Consider the following 19,499-nt stretch of genomic DNA (forward strand, 5'->3'; position numbering starts at 1 on the left):
CATAGCCTAGGAGCCAGTCGCACCGTGGTGCTGAAAAATCATGCATTTTGGCCTTGGAGACGGGATCGACTGAGAAGACGGTGTAATGAGACTTAAGTAGTCTTCTTGATAGTAGAAGGGAGAAATAAAGATAAAATTGTCATTATAGTCGTCCTCGAACATTCAATTCCTCTCGAACAGCAGCAGAGCTACAGTCTCTACTCTTCGGCAGCCTCCTTGTGAGTCCTCCTTAGAAGATCTTACTTCTTGTTAGGCTGTTGCTTTGCATTTCCGGTCACGTCGTTGATAGAACCACCAGCACCCTTGGCCGTGTTCTCGAGTCCGGAAGAGGCATCGGAAAGTGTCTTTCCCACACCGCGTCCGACGTTGCCAACAACACCTCCGACGGTGTTGACAGTGCCTATTAGAATTTGTTAGTTTCTTGTCACTGTAGAGGATAAGAGTATGAACAAACCTGATGCGATGCCTCCAACACCAGAAGCGAGACCACCGGCAGCATTGCCGATGCCACCGAAAAGACCACCGCCCTGCTTGGGCTGTTGGGCAGAGTTGTTGTTCTCAGACATTTTGTTTTAAGGTTGGAGCGTTGTGTTTGGTATGGTCTTGTTGATGATTGATGGATTGAACTTTGAGCGTGTCTTGGTCCAGTGTTTGCAGAAGTTTCAGATGAAGAATAGAGATCGCATTCAGAAGCAGAAAGTCCAGCTCTTTTGTAACCTGACAAGTCGAGGATGTGAGCACATAAAGGTGGGTACACGCTGTGAGCACATAAAGGTGGGTACACGCTGTGAGCAATGACGTGTTTTCCGTGGGGAAGCTGTCGCGGGGTCTGTTTGTGCAGACACGGTTCGAAGACAAGGATGTCTGGACGATCATGGCATGCCATTATGCACGAGCGGCACGATGTGAGCAAAGATGAGATGGTGGCTTTCGAGTACGGTATCCATCTTCTCACGTCTTCTGTTCATGTGATGATGCCAACGTCACGTTCTGGATCCAGAGGATAACAGCAAAATGAGGACAAAATAATTAAAATTCGTTCAGTTCGTAGTGAATGCACTAGGGATATAAAAAGGTAAACAGTTCATCTTCCTTCCTTTCCAAGCGAGTAACACCCAATTTTATCGCTCTCGAGTCGGTCATATGTTTAGGCGAAGATGGGGATGTTGAGGCCGTAGTTGACGGGGTCGTTGAAGCGGAGACCTCTGTCAAGGCCACTGATGGCCTCAATCTCGTCCTCAGCAAGATCGAAGCTGCAGACATCGAGGTTCTGGGCAAGGCGGTCCTTGTTGTTGGACTTGGGAATAACGGCGACACCGCGCTGGGTGGCCCATCTGAGCAGGACCTGGCCAGCGGACTTGTTGTGCTTGTCGGCAATCTTCTTGACAGTCTCGTTGTCGAAGAGGAGAGGAGTGTCGTGTGCTCTCTGCATCTTCAGCTCGACAAAGGAAGCAGGGCCGAAGGATGAGTAGGCAGTAACGTGGATGTTGTTCTCCTTGCAGAGGTTGACGAGACCCTTCTGGGTGAGGTAAGGGTGGTGCTCGATCTGAAGAGTGGCAGGAGTGATCTTGGCGTAACGGAGGAGGTCGAGCATGAGGGCACCGTTGTAGTTGGAGACACCGATGCTCTTGGCGAGACCCTCGTTGACCAGCTCCTCCATGGCCTTGTAAGTCTCGGAGAGGGGAGTCTTGGAGAAGGTGATCTTGTCGTTCTCGTCGGTCCAGCTGGGAGGGTAGCGGACGCTGGGGTCGACATACTTCAGGGCGACGGGGAAGTGGATAATGTACAGGTCAAAGTAGTCAATGCCCAAGTCTGCGAGTTGCTTCTTGGCAATGGGCTTGACCTGGTCGGCGTCGTGGAACGAGTTCCAGAGCTTGGAAACCAGGAAGAGGTCCTCACGCTTGACGAGACCGTCCTTGATGGCACGGGCAACACCCTCACCAACCTCCTTCTCGTTGCCGTAGTCGCAGGCACCGTCAAAGAGTCTGTAACCAACCTTGATGGCGTTGTAGACAGTGTCGGCGCAAGTGTCGTTGTCGACCTTCCAGAGACCGAAACCAACGAGAGGCATCTGTGCTGGGGATTAGTGGTCTGTGGTTTCTTGCTCGTTGATCAGTAGGAACCCACCTCGTGGCCGCTGTTGAGCTTGACAGTAGGGGCGGAAGGCATCTTTGCTGAGTAGTGGCGGAATGCAGCAGGTTCAATTCTTTTGTAGCAAGTAAAAGTAGGTCTTGCAATGGCCGAGTAACGTAGAGTAGCTCTAGAGGCGAGTAAAGGAGCAGATCTGTAGGAAGAGAGAGAGGAGTAGAGTCAGCTGTCTGAGGAGGAGGCTTCGAGTCTTAAATACTTACCGTGCAAAAGGCTTGAGCACGTTCATCATGGTTCTTTGGGTGGCAGCCAACGGCGGCTGCGTACAGGTTGCGAGGAGCCTTTAGTGGGGTGGACAAAGCGGTCGTTCGACTTTAGGCGGGAGAGGCGAAGATGGAGTAGCTGTCACAGCACTTTCTGGACAAGATAGAGAAACAGAATTGAAATTTTGAGAAAGAATGCATGCACCCTGGTGGCACCTGCCTACACTTTTGAGCCACAGTCAACTGCCATGCTCCAATCCCGTCTCCTCTTCTGCCCGTTCGATCTTCGAGAAACAAGACGGCGCATTCTTCCGCGTCAAACACCACACTCTACCCGGCCAGCCTGGCGGAAACATACAGAGAGTGGATGCATGGAGGGGCACTACGCAACCGAAAACAAAGTGGGGAGCCTCTTGGATTTAGCCGCCAGCCAACACTCGGCCCGCACCTCAAACATCCCCCACGCGCTTGCCGCCACGGCCATGCAACGATAAGCTACCCGCTCGGCTCAGGATAAACTGTGGATAAATCAGGGGCACCCGCCAAAGGGCCGAGAATCGCTCCGCAAGTCACAAGCTTGCTATACGCGCGCCTATACTGCCAGAGCTTCCGATTGCTGTCCTCTGCGCGACACACACTCTCGAGACGTGCAGGACGGCGATGATATCTTGGAAGAGGGACAGAGAACACGGCAAGATCCACGACGAAAATCTGGTATTCTTTGACATCGAAAAAAGACAAGGCAACCCGGGGCGACGGAATCTGGTATAAAAGCGACTTTTTGTCTTTTTCCATCCCAGCACAAATAAGAAACAACTCGACGCCGACCGTATGGAAGATACAAGAAAAGGTGCAAGAGTACAGTAAAGGACGAGACCAGTATCGCAAGCACGAGACTGATAGAAGGGTATGTGTCTACGAGGAGAACTTTTTGGTGATCTTGGCCAGAACTGCGCGTCGGATGTCAGTGAAACATTACACTCTTGCTTGGATACATGGGGAGTGGTACTGTGTAGCGCGACGACTGAGATGATGAAGCCGACGGAGAGGACGAGGACGACAAAGGGGTCGACCTTGAGGCCTGGTGACTCGTCGGTGTAGAGTCTCAGCATGGTACTGCTGCTACCACCGGCACCTGCGGCGCGAGTGCTGCTGGGTCTGACATTGGCAGCGCGGTCGGCACGGTCAGCAGCAGCCTTTCTGCGAATGGCGGTTGCGGGACCGCCGGGGGCTCTGGGGGATGCGGCGCGAGCAGTGGTAGAGCCGGTCGAGGCAGCGGCGTTGACAGGAGAAGCGGGACGAGGAGAAGACTGTTGAGTGCAGCTGTGTCAGATAAGGGTACGTGTAGTTGAGTCGTGTGACGGTCTAGGAAGGCCATCGTAGATTGCTGCCATGATTGTGTCGCTTGTTGCCAATAGACGGCAGTTCCAATGTGTCTTTTCAAGAACAACTCTCAGGCGGTTCGGTCAAGCGACAGGCACAGGCGTGGTATGGCTATAAGGACAGACGCAGACCACGGTGTGAAGGAGCGAGTGGGGACAGGTGGGCATACCATGATGGGCGAGTTGGAATGGGAAGCCGGGGGGTTGGATGTGAGTCGCAGCTGGATCGCTAAAGGAGTCGAATACAAAAGATAGCGACGATCGAGTCAGAACAGCAATTGATGGGCGTGGAGGGTGTGGTTGTGCTGTCGAAAGCTTCTTGGGCTCTCTCTCCTTCGATGCTCCAGTTGACACCAGCTGTTCCTAGGGGCCAGCGAAAGCGCACGGGCGCATCTTGGCAGCAGCTCCTACTTTCACTGTCGGCCACCGCCATCTGGACTCCCGACGCTGTCACGCTCTCTGGGAAACAGCAGCAGGGCCATCGCAGTTTGAAGCAATTCACAGCGACATGCGATTACAATCAGTCATATGACCCAGCCAAACATGCTTTTTGATACATTTCCGAAAAGACGACTTGCCTGCCCGTCCCGTTTGATGCCGTCCGTACAAATTACCCATGACACGCGCAACCACCAGTCCCATCCCCTCGTACTGTATAAAGACTCCGACCCAATTCCCATAACCTGACCACCCAAAAGCCCAGAGAAAAAGCAAAGAATAGACATGTCCAGGCGGCATATCTCAGCCGCCAAACCATGTGGTATCCCTAGAATAGCGATAACCAGCGCCCACCGTCCGACGACATTTTGATATAATAAAAGAAAAAGCTCGAACTCCAAGATAGCCGGATGCAAAACCCTCTGCTACAGTTGCTGATGTCCACTGCAGAGATCCAGGCTTTCCATCCGCTATCATGGGTTGATGCAATGACCCAGGCCCGCAACTCGATGCATGAACGGGGGTATAAGTTGTTTTCCGTATTCCCACAAAGACACCTTCTTGTGCAGTTTAGATGGTGTGTTGCCGTGCTTGAAAACGATGACCCATGTAGTGTGAGAGATGAAGAAAAAAAGAAAATAGGAAACAAACTCCAGCATACCTCTTACAACTGAGAGATTTAGTAATGCGTAGGAATATAGTCAAGACCTAGCCCCAGACAGGGGCCTGGACACCAAGACTATTCTTAGCAGAGCCCCAGACTCCGCTGCCCCAAGAACCGAGACTGACGCCCTTATCAGCCGTAGAGCCATTGGGACCAGCAGAAGTGGAACGCTCGTTCCTGGCTTGCTCGTTGGCACTAAAGCCAAAGCTGAGAGGCGATGGCAGAGGCGTGGTCGAGCGCTTGTTCAGGCCAGTGTTCTGCGCAGCGTTGGGGACAGGGCGTGTGCCGATGGGGGCTGCTGCGGCACCCTTCGATCCATGGCCGAGAGGGGGAGAGCCGCTGGGCGAAGATACCGAAGTACGGCTGGACTGCTGAGTCTCGCCCAGCAAACTGCCAAAGGTGGTAGGGTTCGACTGCGGAGAAGAGGCGCTGTTGGGCGACTTGGGGAGCATGACACCATCACGGGGAGGCATCTGAACAGCAGGCTCGCCGTGGAAAGGATCAAAAGCCAGGGGCGAGGCACCACCCCTGGAAGCTCCAGAGATGGAAGCTCTCGCATCGCCAGAGATGGAGCCTCTGACGTCCTGCGAGGCACGGCGGGCAGCAACAGCAGCGGCCTCCGAGGTAGGGTACAGGGCGGATTCGTTGCCGTAAAGGGCACGGTGCTGGCGGGCAATGAGGTCGCGGCGTTCGTCTTCACTCATGGTTGTGGCAGCTGCCGGGCTCAGAGCGCGGTCGGGCTTGTTGGGGCCTTGGGCGGAAGTGTCTGTAGGCGGAAATCAACTTGCCATTCTAACTAAGCTTGTTCTGCGATGCTCTTACTCCTGTTGTATTGCTGCTCCTGGTGATAGTTGCGGAGCTCCCTCTCTCTTTGCGCAGCCATCCTTCGCTTGGCCTGCATCATCTGCTCCGCCTCATTTTGACGCGGTGCGAAGCGCTGCGACGCATAGTAGCCCTGGAGGCCTGCTGCCGAGTTGGATCGCATACCGTCGTATTCGCTGACCGAGTGGTGACGTGCCTGTCCGGGCCCACTCAAGCGACCGCCGTCGGCAGGCGAGTTGGACTTGGAACCAGCTGCAGCCAATTGTAAGTACCAGCTCATGTTGGAGAGAGTAGAAATACTCACCATAGTCAGCGTTGAATCCACGGCCCATCATCATGGGAGGCATCGACTCGCGGCGGCTGTTGTACTGAGGTGCTCCACCAGCCATCCACTTGCCGCTCTTGACGAGGTTGTCGGTGGCACGCTCAATCTCTGCAACACCGTGTCAGCTGCTGTTTCCAAACTCCATTCTCCCGGCCAACCCAACAGGAGCCAATTCTCAATGTTCCTCGTCCTTGTCCACCTCTTCACCCGGGAAAATTGGCTTCATGTCGGGTCGCCGTCTCTTTCTCCTACGCACCTTCGAATTGGGAACTGAATGCGGTTGGCTCGTCTCTCGATGCGGAAGCGGTTCCTGCGAATCATTGTCTTAGATGTTTGGCTCGGACAGACAAGTGGCCCTGTCTACTAACCAGATCTCGAGGGAGGGGCAGGCTGTTCCCATGAAGGCTGGCGACCGGGTGCGGGCCATGCTCCGGTGGCAGCAGCGGCCTGGTTTTGCTCGTAGAAGGCGGACATGGCGACTATAAAAATCTAAGCGTCGGTCGAGGATGACTATGTACAAGATTCCAGGTCGTGGGTGGGATCGTCAAGACTCGAGTGGTGAGAAAATCGAAGGGGCAGAAACTGCGGACTGTTGAACGGCTCCCGTTAGTTTGGTCGATGGCCCAAGGGATGAGAAAGGAGCGGCAGAGGGCAATTGGAGACGGTCGACGACGAGGGCAGCAAAAGGGACAGTGAGATGGACACCGACAGACCGGACGAAGTCGCAACAGCAGCAGCAGCAGCAGCAAACAGTAGGGACAAGTACGGCGGGAGATTGAAAGCAAAGCCGCTGGTGTGCACAACGGTCAAACTTGGTGTCGACATGCTAGAAAAGTCAAAGCCCGCGTGCACCGCGTCTAGCCCGAGCGTCGCCCTCTTTCATCGAAACCCTAACCGAATTTTTCCCTTGTTTGACCCAGGGAGACACGCGGAAACAACAAGAAAGGGCAAAGCAGCAGCAGGAAACCGTGAAGCACTCACCGGACAAAGCGGCAAAAGGAATGTTTGAACTGGCCGTCGGGTCTCGTCCTCGAGGAGTGGGAATCGCGAGGAAAGAGGACGAGGAGAAGAGCGACGTGGTCAAGGCCAGGAAGAGTGGGTATCAATCAAATGAGGAGCATCAGAGCCTTTGACGGGCGTGGGCTGGTTCGGCGGTGCGCTCGAGGGAGAAGGCACGGCTGGAGCCGATGACCGAAATGAGAAGTTCGAGGATGCCAGCTCCATCAATTTGCGGCGGTGCGGTTGGCCGGCTCCTTTCTCCCATCTCTCCACCTTGGCCATGTCCTCCTCAACAAGACGCGATCGTGTTGATATCGATACGGAGTAGTCGTCTGCCTGCTGGATTTGCTTCGCTTCGCTTCTTGGCCCGCAAGCCTCGTTTGTCGCAGCTGTTGCGATTGCTGGTGCTGTGTCCCTGGCTGCTGTATTCACTGTTCACGTCCAGTGGCCTCCTTCACAAGACTGGGGCGCCGAGGCTGTCAGACCAGAAAACAATTGAACCGAGCCACTTGACGATGCATCATGCACACCTTCTGCACCCACCCAGCGCGCGACTTTCGTTCTTCGCTTGCGTCTAGTGGCCGCCGTGATGCATGATGATGATGCTTCACCACAACCACAATACTCCAAGGTCACTTCTCAGGTCTCGCCCTCCACAGCGATACTCAGCAATGTGGTGAGCAGTTCGCATTAAGTTTCGCGATTCGAGAACGCTTTGTCCGTCTCTTGCTCCACAGTGCTAGTGGAGGCTCTCGCTAATCAACTCCGAAATATGTCTGTCCGCGACCATGAATCTTACTTGAATATATTGACCGTTTGATGCTCCAAATCTTGAGGCTGCTATGAGTTTGCCAGTCCACCGCGTGAACTACACGATTTGCAATACGAGACGGTCAGGATCCTGTCGATTGCATCAGTCACTCGGGTAGGTAGGTAGGTAGGTAGGTAGGTAATTGGCGAAGCGCCTGTGGCGGGGATGGTCGTCTGCTCCTTTCCATCCACCCCATCCAATGCTCTACCATGCGGTCACCCCCGCTCAACCGCGAAATTCAGAGAATTGCAAGCTGGCGCGGCCAACGCGGCACGTAATCTTCGCTTTACCCCACACCTCAGCTAAACACAGTGTGCTCATGTCTGGCGAGCCCCAGGCAATAAAATAACGAGCAAAGCGGTCGTCTCTATCGCATCCGGAAGACGTACTTGACATGTTTGACGCTTCTGAGATCACCTCGCACTGATCCGACTTGTGCAAACTCGGTCGACCACAAGGAGGTGCCTATTCCAGATTCGTCAGGAAAATGTCAAAAGATAGCTGGCAAATCATCAAATGCGAGTGTTGGGCTTATCACATGTCAGGGCCTTCATACGACCCGTCAGAGCTCTGCGATATTGTACGTTAATCTCCGAAAAGCCATGTCCCGAAGCCCTGTTCGCGCGATTGGCAATGTACGGAGTAATGTTGGCGGTTGCGAGTGGTCGAGGGTTTATGGCGGCAAGAGAACAAAGGATTAGAAATGGTGTGCAGAGTCGGGTGGGCATGTGCCCAGACAAGGTCACCTAGGACGACTAACAGCACTGCAAGGTGCAACCGCTGTTTGATAGACCAGGCCAGGTCTGATGACTCACACTGTGATCTGGCGTTGTGATATCTTCCATGTTGCGAAGATCTTGGAGCGGGAGTGGTATGGTATACCCGCAAAAAGGGCAGCTTGGCATGGATCTGGATGGAAGTGGAAAGTTCCGAGGGTCGCGGCCAAAAAATCGTTTCGTCAGACAGCGAGGGCCTTCGCCGCTGCGAGCGCGACCAGCAGCAACCAACCACCACCATTTCTCTCCGATCTGACACACTGCAACCATCAACATGGGCATCTGGGACTCCTTTACCGGTCGCAAGACAGCAGAACAACCCGCACAAGATGCGCCCATGCAAGACATGGCCGCGACGACGGCGTCGCAACCACAATTCGAGGCCCAAGATGTCAACTCTTTCTTCAACACACCCGGCGCCTTCGACCCGGCTTCGCTACATCCTCTCGCTGGCCTCAACCAGGACACTCTGGACTACCTGTCGCTCGATGACCAGGCTCTGTCGGAGCTCCCCGGCAACCGTAGCGCCCTGCCGTCGCGTGGCTGGTCCGACGACCTCTGTTACGGCACTGGTGTGACGTACCTCGCTGGTCTGACTGTTGGTGGAGCCTGGGGTCTCGCAGAGGGCTTGAACAGACTACCAGCCTCGTCGCCGCCAAAGCTCCGCCTCAACTCGGCCTTGAACGCCATCACCCGTCGCGGCCCCTTCCTGGGCAACTCGGCTGCCGTCATTGCCATGGTTTACAACGGCTTCAACTCTTTCATCGGCCACTACCGCGGCCAGCACGATGCTGCCAACAGCATTGTTGCTGGTGCTTTGAGCGGCATGCTCTTCAAAAGCACAAAGGGTGTCAGACCCATGATGATCTCTGGTGGTCTGGTCGCCGGTACCGCTGGTGCCTGGACTGTAAGTTTGCAAAATCTCCCGTCATTCTGCTTAGATGCTGACTCGGATCCTCTAGTTCGTCCGCCAGATCATCTAAAATTCTGCATTCTTTCGCACCTTAATCTTGCCACGTCCCCCAGCTGGATACCCTCGCCATCAGGGCTTTGTCCCTGGACCGGCAGTCATGACCTTTTTCATGATCATCACCTCGTTCCTCCCATCGTCGCCCCGTCCGACCTCCCTCTTACACGTGTACAGTAGAAGCAAAAAGAATCGCGGGTTGGGCATTGCAAGGCGTTACGGATCAATCTTCTTTACTGCTTTACAGCGCCTTTTCTCCCATACATCGTCTCACGCTCGACTCTCCCCTCAACTATGCTATGGTGCGTGCCAATGTTGTTTTTTTTCTATCCTGGTTGATTTTGTAAGATCTTTTATCTCTTCGCAGCCTATACAAGTTGCTAGAGCAGTTATGTAAATTTCCATCTCCTTCTACCTCTTCTCGTACCCCGTTCTTGCTTCCTCTGTGCATGTTGTTCCACGGATCTCCCTCAGTGTCTGGCCTCCGCGAGGCTTGCATGAGTCTGCTTTCAAGATATGCCCCTAGAAGTTTCGACCACAGCATAAGAAATTCCGCTCACTTACGAGCGCAAAGCGTGAAAGGCTCATCGACTGCTTGATCCACACCCTTGTCGACTTTCTGGCCGTGGGCTCTTCTTCTTCTTGATCTGCATCATTTCCTGCCACTCGTCCACTGGCGCTTCTGAAACATCGTCTCCGGTCGTCGAAAGGCGCATCAATCCGTTTGCCATACCGACCATCATCTTGAGCACCATGGACAAGCTGCCATTCCCCCATGCCTTGTGGGTTGCTGCCAACTCCACCACCTCAGCCTCTGCGCCCTCACTCACAACTACGCCAAACTCCAACTCGAGCCAGGACAGCAGATCGTCGCATCAAAAGCATTCTGACAACGCCCATGTACTCTTCAATGATCCATTCACAGGCGTCCCCAGCACTCCTCCTGATGTGAACCGACTCCTCTTCTTGCTATCGTGCGAGTATCGACCCTCCTGCTTGTCGATCCCGGCATCTCTGTTTCTCTTGTACTTCTGTGCACCTCCCTGGAAAGAGCACAGGCGCGAGTTCAAGAAGCAGATCCCTCAAGGCCAGCGTGCGTTCCAACTTAGCTGCCCGGGCAACCAAAAGCTCGCCACATATCTACGCCTCTACACGGAATGGCTGTTCAGCGGCGGTGCGCCTCCTTCGCTCGCGAAACTTCACCGCCATGCCGACGGCTCGACTAGTGTTTCCTTCTCGCCCAGCGTCAGAGCTTGCATCTACATCCTCAGACTCTATTGTCAACGTGGTTATCCCCTTGGTCGTGCCTGCAACCAGATCATATCAATCTTCACCGAGAAGGCTACCTTCGAAGTCAGCGAGGAGTCATGGCGGAACGTCGTGGTTGCCACCGAGCCTGCCGAAATCCCCTGCGACGTATGGGCAAATGCTTTTCCTACGCCTGCTCTACCAGAGTCGTCGTTGCCTCCAGTCTCCACAGGTCTTGATACAATCATCCAGACCGAGCCTTTCCGTGGCATCGCTTCTCTTCTGCCCAGCGCGCTCAGCGATGTACCCGAGGGATGGACTCTGTGGACGCCTGTCACTGTGCCGCTGTTGCAACTTCATGCTCGCCGCAGAATCTACAAAATCCAACATGAACGCAATCTCGAGTACGTCACCACCGCAGCTGCTGCTCCCTCCCACGAGCTTGATTTCTATCGTGAAGGCCAGGCCAGAGAGCCCGATCGCCGAAAGATCAGATTCTTCAGCCCTGACGTTGTCGCCGGTGCCGAAGAAGAGTCTGACGTTGAATCATCGCCAGAACAGGTCGATGTCATCCCTAACCCGCGCCTCGAGCTCATCCAGAGACTCACCAAAGCTCGCCAAGTCGAAGCTCCCAAAACCGGTCGTTCTCGCAAGTCATCGACTCCGGCTCCGACAAGAGCTCCTACCAAACCGACCAGACTTCGCCTCATTGCTCCTCGCAGACCATCAACCCCTGAACAAGATGCTGCTTTTGAAGAAGCTATGCAGAGCCCTACCCACGATGACGAATCCACAAAGGCTAGCGTTCAACCTGCCCCCAATGCCAGCTTAGAGATGAATCGAGCCAGATACTTTCTCGTCATGGCCGGATCGAGTTAAGTAAGGAAAGGCTCAGAGATGTCGGGCAGGACACGAAAGGCGTTGGATCACCCGCAGTGGCTGGCGAGGATGTTCTCTTCAACCCCTTAGATTGAAGGTAGTAGTTTTGATGCTTTTCATAATGCGTAATACAATTCATGTCCTTTCTCTGCTGTTGTTACAGGTATTACCTCCTCTTTGCTCTACTCCAACGTCTGCTACTCCACCTTCTTTCTGAAAGCAAGCGATACCTTTTGCTGGTACCTCTTGGTCCTTCTCTCCTTCTTCTCTCCCTCCTTCTCCTCCTCCTTCTTCTCTCCCCTCTTCTTCCCTCCCTGCTGCTTTCCCGCCTTGCGACCGTCAGCGTGGGAGCTGGGGAGAGCCTTTGACAGAGCAGCCATCCCTACACTGACGGGCGCAACGAGGATGCCTCCAGAGCAAGGCACAAACTCGGGGGCTGAGGGCGAGGCCAAGGTGGGACCGACCAGCAGGTTCCAGGTGTTCCATACCCGGGGTCGGCTCCTGACCTTGTCGTTGATGCGAGCAGGCATACTCTGGCGGTACTCCTAGTGATCAGTCAGTATCTGTAGTAGCTATAAAAATGCACAATGTTTTGCCGGGAAGGATGGGTATCCATTGAAGGCCCCAGATGTATGATCGATTTCTGGGGCTCTCAATGGATACGACCCCTGAGTGTGATTCCGTTCTGCATTCTTATAGGTGTCTATGGGCAAGAGAGTGGAATAGAGATGAGCAGAATATGATTGTCAAACTTACGTGAATCAAAAAAACTTGCGTGTCCTTGACGAATGGGAACGTCTTGAAGCTGGTCTCGTCCACCACTTGCCATGACGTGTGATCCAAATCGAGCTTTTCCATGTCTGCTGCAACTTGATAAAGCCAGTTGCCATGCTCCATCTGCTGTTGGGTCAGGACTCCCAAGCGATGGTGATGAGAACTTTGGATATTCTTCAAGACATCTGAAACTTTGCCCATGAAGTTTTTGAAAGTGGCTCTGTCGGTGCTGTACAGTTTTCTGGGACGCAAGGGAAGGCCCCCCACCAGGGTCAGATGGGTGATGATATTCGTGCCAAAACGGTTTCCAGCGATGGGCACATGCTTAACAGGCTTGATTTGGGGTCCCGAATTCGAGTTCGTGTAGCTGACATGATCGGTTTCGGGTGGATTGTGAATTGCTGTGGCATTGGATGCAGTCTTGTGATGGTTGTCGGAGATTATGGCGTATAGAACACCACAAAGATCATCGAGCGTTGTCTTGCTGATTACATCTGGTAGTGTGTAGTGGGATGTCATAATGATCTTTCTCACGGTGGCCGTGACCTTGACTTCGAGATTGGATGTCCTGTCAAGCCAGTGCTTCTGATCAATGCAATCGCGGATGATCTTCTCTTCGTTGTTTTGTGTCTGACATCTTGCATTCTCATCACTCTGCGCAAGACTCACAGCGGTCATCATAGATGCGAGTTCAGCATCTTCGAGATTGCTAGCCTTAGCCTTGTTGATTGCACCCAGCTTGACGAGATTGATCTTAGTATAGAGAATAACGTTTGGCTCAATGGCGTTCTCGACAACGAGCTCTAGGATACGTGCGTGTACTAGATCCTCGGCCAGGAGTATGTCGAAGTTGGTTCCGTACGATATAAGGTTGGGCTCAGGTCCCATCTCAGCGACAATGGTCTGAACTGGCAAGGGGTTCGTCTCCTTGGGTCCCCAGGTCGCCTCGCCGCGGAAGTTGGTGTTGGGAGCCTCGTAATCCTCAAAGTCTTGGATGTCAGAGTTGTCGGAAAGGTAATCAGGAAACATGTCGGAATCGGAATCGTTGTTGTCGTTGCAATCGTCGTGATCATCATCGACTCAGTGGCCCATGTTGTGTTGACTTGAAAGATGCATTTCGATGGCGGAGACTGAATTGAAGATAGTTGGACAGAGTTTGAGTTAGACGTGCGGAAAATTGCGCGTGCGCTGGCCACTGTTTACACAATGGTGGTGGAACGCTCGAGAAAAGGTGTGATGCGATGATCAGCGTCGGTCCTAGTGAAGGATGGGGATGTTGAGGCGAAGTGATCGTTGGTGGAAGAGCACAGGCGTTGACTTCTTCAGAGGTTGGACGATGGAGTGTTGCAAGGACTACTGTAGTTGTCGGTGCTGGCGGCTTCTCGCCTAGTTGATAGTCGGGTGATGATGGCAGAAAGGATGATGCTGGAAGAAGAAAAGTTGATGGTATGGCTGGCGGGCAAGGTCTGTGGCTTTTGTGCAATTTTTGTGTTTCTGTTTGGTCGGACTTTTGGGGGAAGCGCCTACAGTTGCTATGGCGAAGGCCACTCAGGTGGTCTATCAAGCTCTACGGTAAACAACTTTGACGCGATACCGCACTCTGAATGCAGGCGGAAATCAGTTGATTATCTGCGTGGGCAAAAGAATCTAGATCATAACCTGTTGCTGCTATAACTAGAAGTGAAGCAGAAGTGAAGCAGAAGCGAAGCAGAAGTGAAGAAGAAATGGACGCACAAGAGCCAAAAAGTGCAAAAAGAAAGGGCCGCTCGCGTAGTCAACCTCAGGCCCTTGCCTGCTTTGCACTCTTATTTCAGGGCTGACCCAAACTACCTATTGGAATCAAACCCCTACACTACTGAGCACATTTTCTCTCCCAATCCCAGCTCAATATATACCCACACCGTGGGTAGGTCGCACTTTCTGAGACGCTTGGTTTCTTTCCAGCTCCGCCATGCAGGATGATCTTACCGTTTGATCGAACTGTCATATTGCTCTCGCAATCCTACTCGTACAGCGAAAGCGCAAGATTTGTGTATGAGCCACAAGTTACGTACGGCGTCCACGGTCCTGTCAACGCACGATTCAGCGTCTCTGTCTTTGCTGATCATGAGTGAGCACAACGCTAGCTACTAGCTTGCGAGATCGATAGCCTAACGTGGAGGAGTCTGTAGCGATGGGTAAGGATGTCCACGCGATGCTCTTTCCGTAGTAAGCGATCGTAGACACCAGCAGGCGAGTGCTTACCACGTTTTGAACCAGCCGCAAAACCTTGTTACTCTTCTCGTCTCTGAGCCCCAAAAGGATTTCCCCTACGATAACGAGCTCTATCGCGTATCGCAGGACTCAACAGGATCCACGGATTTGCAATTAAGAGGTATAGTTTCCTTAACGACTATGCCAGCCAGTTTTAAGGATATCCTGGTTCCGCTCCCAAACCCATCATCTCCGGATAATATTGCGAGAATCTGGCTACAGTTTTCGTATGACTGTCACAAATATTTTGAACTCAGGTGCTTTGTCGCAATCATTAACCTCTCCGACTTTGAATGGTAATGTAGCCACGATGACCTGTGATTTCCCGGAACCAGAGATCCGTATACCTGTGATTTGGCTAGACTGACAATCCTTGCAGAGCATCCCAGTCTTTAGTGTAAACATCCAGTTGTTAATGTGTCGTCTGGTTATGCCGTTGTTGTATGGCTAGGAGTTGAGGTTCACACGGCGAAATATCGGGAAAGTATCTATAGCGAAGGATATGGGGTAGACGTTTCCAACATCATCTCTTGCCTTGTTCCTGTCTGCAGCTTTATAACATGGCCCAGAACATCGAAGATATCGCGAGAATGCGGTGTATAAATACTAGGGCCTGTAGCAAGATCATACAGGTGCTTCCAACTACCTCATCAATCTATGCGGCCCCGACAAACAGCCTAGCTCAGAGACAGCATTTTGTGGCATGCCCCGGACTTCTAACATGCCATGTGCGATATTTTTTGATCTAGGAGAAGTCAGCATGCGGTCTTCTGTATCGTAGGTTCTCTCTTGTGACGATATCACACTGATCACGTTAACAAATACACAGTCATACAAGACTTGTTAACGAATCTGCTAATTCACCGATAGATGAATAGATGCAGCAAATACACTACACGACATTCCTTGATGTGTGTAAAGGCGCTTCATTATACCCTCTGGCTTATCGTGCAGTCTTCTGGCATGTTCGAGGTGAGAAGCTATATTCAATTTTGTCAAGAAAGAACAGAGGAGCAAGGAACAAAGAACTGCGCACATCCCTTGTTTGATTCAGCACACTTCTGACAGATCCAAGAGTCATCCTTTGACGGACTAAACCTACCATCTGGGAACAAATGAGGGACGGACCTTTGCCCAAGAGGCCCGCACCGGAACGAGGCGAGCAAATGCTCAGGGCCCTATACGAACGTCTCCATGATGCAGCTAATCACAGCCACATTGTACACGTCTCAACGCATGAACCCTTCGGTAAGAACAAGGTGTCTGTAGAGTGGGTGGTCAAGGTTGGGAATAGCTGCGATCCTAGTGGGCATTTACCTATGGTGAGACTGCTCACATCAAGGCATATTATCCCGTTAGATGGCCTAATTCTTGTCCAGCGGGCAGATGGTGTAGTTGGAAGCAGTGTCCGTTACCGTTGGCGTATGTTTACTGTTTCCGGCTGTACCAGCCGGTCATTGGTTCGATCCCAATCCTGGCCCTTTTTTTTGTTACTTTTGCCCAAGAGTTTCCTCAACTCATGGTTGCTCGATCACAGTCCTTCGCCTCTTCCACGAGGAAAAGGGCCCTGTTGGAGAATGCATAATCTAATGACTGCAGTCATGGATTTGAGTAGCGGTTGAAATAGTCATCTTGGTCAATTGAATCCATGTTTGGCGCCAATCCACTCCCGCTGACTGTTGCACTACAAAGTCGACTCGAAAGTCGCAGACTAACCAACAGGATTGTTAGGCGCGCGTCCATCAAATTGTATCTATTCGTCTTCACATCTCCACATCTTCACCTGTGCTTTTGCTGTCCCTTCACCTACACATCACTTTCGCTTCATCCGCGCTTCACTTCTCTTCACTTTCGTTTTACTTGCGCCTCACTCTCCATCAACTCGCGCTCCGCACAAGTTGGTCATCCAAGTTTTGCTCGGCGTGTTTGCAGCGGCCGCCACAATTCTCCAAACAAACCAATCGCACTCCATCATTGCCTCGGATTACTGCATGCATTCGAAGATACCTCTGCAAGATTTCCTCGCTGATTGATTGACACAAGCCCTGCAACACTGTCGGTTTTTGCCACCTGCATGAAGAGCGCATATACTGACGGTACCTCTAGCAGCGCCATGGACGGTCCCGAGCGCCTCTGCCAGAAGGCTATCCGCAGCGCCTCGAATGATGCTGTTGCGCCATCGATCGTTCCAATCGTCAAAGGTGATGACGAGGACCTCGACGCTTGTCTGACTCAGAATCCGGTACAGATCCTAGAACGCGAGTTGATCCACGATGTCCCAAAGGATCCTGTTCTCGAGACCATCTTTCGCCATATCAATTCTCATGTGCTCGATACGCGCGTCGCCGCCTACCTGAAACTCAACTACATCAGACTTGCAGCTATTCATGCTATCAAAGAAGCCGATCAAAAAGAAGCGGATCTGATACTGGCTCTTCAGACTTTGGAGGTTGACACTACCAAGTACACCATCTATATGAGAGATGGACTAGCCCACAAGGCTCAAAAGGCTTGTCGTGCTCTGGCGCAGAAATACGGCAGGCTGCGAAAAACTCTGCGCTCAAGCTCAAGCAGTTTATACGCGACTCCAGGGTTCAAGTACCAGAGGTCTACAAGAATATCAATCTTGATGATTTGTGCGCCGTATGGTACGCCATCAATTCCGACAGCCACTATTCTTGCAGTAAGAACCTCGACTCGTGCCGTTCCCATGAGTTTCGCGTCCTTGTTATCACTCATCTACACCTCGTCGGTGGCACTCCATCGCATCATCAGATGTTGAAGAGACCTAAGCGTACGTCTTACCAGCAATATCTCACTCTGCTCCCCGACTTCCTCAGCATCACTAGATGCAAACAAGTCGGCCGTCTGGGTTTCTCGACCAAGGCTCCTACGGATGGTCCATGGCTTTTCCAGCATGCGGCAAGTCTGGAAGCGCTTGAAATTGGTTGTTGGACAAAGCTAAGCGAAGAATCTTACGACGCTTTGAGACGTCACACTGACCAGGTGGTCTTCTTAATTCACGTAAGTTTTGATAACCCTTATCTCATCGCCGCAGAGAGCGATCTTATACGCTATAGAGATGCACAACTTGTTCGAGTAACAGGGATTGTCCATTGAGAGCTGTCATCTTGTACACTCTCTTTGGATACTGCTCGGTTTCCTTATACATTTGTGCATTTCTATAGCTACTTCCATACAGCTGTGTACAAGATGTGAAGAGGAAGAAAGCGATGACCACCCCTCGTCGCTTGCGGTGTACCCCTGGAGACTCTCATGCTAACGTCCTCCTCCAGGCCGACGATCAAGCTATGCCATTGCGCATTGCAGCAAAGGTTCAAAGCCACCCGCGAGAGTGGAATACCTGGTCTGCTCCTATCACCTGCGTCACCACTCTCGACGGGTCCCTCAAGCTGTCACCTCCTGACTTCTTACCCGGCCCGATGACAGGCTCTGTGGCAGCCTTGCTGCCTCTCACCGATGCACCCCGTGCCGCCACCTTCTCTCTGGCTTCGCACACAACCTGGAAGCGTACAGGTTCACAAACCTTTGTTGAAGAGGAGCAGCATACCAAGAAGCTCAAGGACCAGGCCTAGGAAGAGGAGGAGAATGGACGAGTTGTTGTTGATCAGGGGTCACGAGTCGCAGTTGACTGATTCCTTTGTGCATTCAGAACCAAATTCCAGGTAGAGACAAAGAATGTTGCAATGTTGACTCTTCGAAGAAACAATCACCGAATGCGGTCAACTCGAACTTTGAACAAAGAAAAATTCGTAGCACATATTCCGTCTTCTATCTGTAACCCAATTTCTTCCATTAGATATCTTACTGACTACGCACCTAGAAAAACAATGGCTTCAGGCGGTTCAGAGGGCGGCGACGACGACTCAAAGCCACCAGGCGAGGACAAGAGTGGGTTGTCCGATGGCGACTGGCGAGCAAATGCTCATGAAGGAGAAGGAGGTCAAGGGTCTGTCAACTCTTGGGTCAATGTCGACTCCAATCAAAAGATTATTGACCGCATAGCAATCACAGATTCCTGGAGCACCGAAGACACCGAGGAGCCCGAGAGATACAGAGGTATATACGAGGAGCTAGTACGCAAAGGTATGAGCATGAGCGATGCGATCTTTGGAGGCTCCTCGAGAATACCGTTTTACAAGGAAGCCTATGTCCAAGGATTGCTTACTCCCGAATCTCGAGCGACCGAGACCGGGACAGTACGTATGCGTGGCTACAGGAGAGGCAATGCAAACGACCCAAGGCGTGTCCCTGGAAGCATTCACTGGCGCATCTACATGGACCATTGCTATGCTGGCGATCTGTGGAAACTGATAGATTTCCATGCAATGGATGGCACGCCTATCCCAGAGTCGTTCATATGGTATGCGATGGAATGCCTTGCCTCTGCCCTGGTACAAATGGAAACCTGTGCAAGAGCACGGCCTTACGCACGCGAACAGAAGGACGAAACTATCGTGCTATTGGACATCAAGCCAACGAACGTCCTTCTCGACATGGCTGGGCAGAGTGGACGGTATCCCGTATATCCTCGGCTGAGGATTAGCGATTTCGGATCAGCCCATATCACCTACAAGGACGACCCAGAGAACATGTACAACCGTTTGGAAATGACAGTGACACCCGGTTTCCAAGCCCCAGAGCTTAATAGGCCGCCTATTTCCACTGTCGTCGAGGAGATATCCGATGCGGACGAAGAAGAAGAAGAAGAAGAAGAAGAAGAAGAAGAAGAAGAAGAAGAAGAAGAAGAAGAAGAAGAAGAAGAAGAAGAAGAAGAAGAAGAAGAAGA

General features: G+C 52.3%; 9 protein-coding genes across 9 annotated transcripts in view; 4 read left to right on the forward strand and 5 right to left on the reverse strand.

Moving 5' to 3' along the window:
- Positions 1 to 239: 239 nt before the first annotated feature.
- M436DRAFT_77382 (uncharacterized protein) lies at positions 240 to 566 on the reverse strand (the record flags this gene model as incomplete). The annotated part of the gene is made up of 2 exons (XM_013576897.1): positions 240 to 400; positions 455 to 566. 2 exons carry the CDS (start codon positions 564 to 566, stop codon positions 240 to 242), a joined length of 273 nt encoding a protein of 90 aa, XP_013432351.1.
- Positions 567 to 1,147: 581 nt separating this feature from the next.
- M436DRAFT_36428 (Aldo/keto reductase) lies at positions 1,148 to 2,169 on the reverse strand (the record flags this gene model as incomplete). Its single annotated transcript, XM_013576391.1, has 2 exons — positions 1,148 to 2,071; positions 2,128 to 2,169. 2 exons carry the CDS (start codon positions 2,167 to 2,169, stop codon positions 1,148 to 1,150), a joined length of 966 nt encoding a protein of 321 aa, XP_013431845.1.
- Positions 2,170 to 3,266: 1,097 nt separating this feature from the next.
- M436DRAFT_77384 (uncharacterized protein) lies at positions 3,267 to 3,729 on the reverse strand (the record flags this gene model as incomplete). Its single annotated transcript, XM_013576898.1, has 3 exons — positions 3,267 to 3,301; positions 3,361 to 3,661; positions 3,694 to 3,729. 3 exons carry the CDS (start codon positions 3,727 to 3,729, stop codon positions 3,267 to 3,269), a joined length of 372 nt encoding a protein of 123 aa, XP_013432352.1.
- Positions 3,730 to 4,879: 1,150 nt separating this feature from the next.
- On the reverse strand, positions 4,880 to 6,456 carry M436DRAFT_36004 (uncharacterized protein; the record flags this gene model as incomplete). The annotated part of the gene is made up of 5 exons (XM_013576311.1): positions 4,880 to 5,601; positions 5,658 to 5,909; positions 5,962 to 6,090; positions 6,239 to 6,292; positions 6,351 to 6,456. 5 exons carry the CDS (start codon positions 6,454 to 6,456, stop codon positions 4,880 to 4,882), a joined length of 1,263 nt encoding a protein of 420 aa, XP_013431765.1.
- A 2,386-nt stretch (positions 6,457 to 8,842) lies between these two features.
- On the forward strand, positions 8,843 to 9,551 carry M436DRAFT_59491 (Tim17-domain-containing protein; the record flags this gene model as incomplete). Its single annotated transcript, XM_013576592.1, has 2 exons — positions 8,843 to 9,475; positions 9,531 to 9,551. The coding sequence occupies 2 exons, from the start codon at positions 8,843 to 8,845 to the stop codon at positions 9,549 to 9,551; spliced, it is 654 nt and encodes a 217-aa protein (XP_013432046.1).
- A 737-nt stretch (positions 9,552 to 10,288) lies between these two features.
- M436DRAFT_77387 (uncharacterized protein) lies at positions 10,289 to 11,662 on the forward strand (the record flags this gene model as incomplete). Its single annotated transcript, XM_013576899.1, has 1 exon — positions 10,289 to 11,662. The coding sequence occupies one exon, from the start codon at positions 10,289 to 10,291 to the stop codon at positions 11,660 to 11,662; it is 1,374 nt and encodes a 457-aa protein (XP_013432353.1).
- Positions 11,663 to 11,859: 197 nt separating this feature from the next.
- M436DRAFT_59493 (uncharacterized protein) lies at positions 11,860 to 13,465 on the reverse strand (the record flags this gene model as incomplete). Its single annotated transcript, XM_013576593.1, has 2 exons — positions 11,860 to 12,207; positions 12,419 to 13,465. 2 exons carry the CDS (start codon positions 13,463 to 13,465, stop codon positions 11,860 to 11,862), a joined length of 1,395 nt encoding a protein of 464 aa, XP_013432047.1.
- A 3,337-nt stretch (positions 13,466 to 16,802) lies between these two features.
- Positions 16,803 to 18,285, forward strand: M436DRAFT_77389 (uncharacterized protein; the record flags this gene model as incomplete). The annotated part of the gene is made up of 3 exons (XM_013576900.1): positions 16,803 to 17,287; positions 17,374 to 17,713; positions 17,986 to 18,285. 3 exons carry the CDS (start codon positions 16,803 to 16,805, stop codon positions 18,283 to 18,285), a joined length of 1,125 nt encoding a protein of 374 aa, XP_013432354.1.
- Positions 18,286 to 18,540: 255 nt separating this feature from the next.
- M436DRAFT_59495 (uncharacterized protein) overlaps positions 18,541 to 19,499 on the forward strand; it is a gene marked incomplete at both ends in the record, with an annotated part of 2,352 nt that continues 1,393 nt past the window's right edge. Inside the window, one exon of the mRNA XM_013576594.1 lies at positions 18,541 to 19,336. Coding sequence (XP_013432048.1) covers positions 18,541 to 19,336 — 796 coding nt within the window. The remainder of the gene's footprint in view (positions 19,337 to 19,499) is intronic.

Source organism: Aureobasidium namibiae (assembly GCF_000721765.1).
Source record: "Aureobasidium namibiae CBS 147.97 unplaced genomic scaffold scaffold_1, whole genome shotgun sequence".
Taxonomy (NCBI): domain Eukaryota; kingdom Fungi; phylum Ascomycota; class Dothideomycetes; order Dothideales; family Saccotheciaceae; genus Aureobasidium; species Aureobasidium namibiae.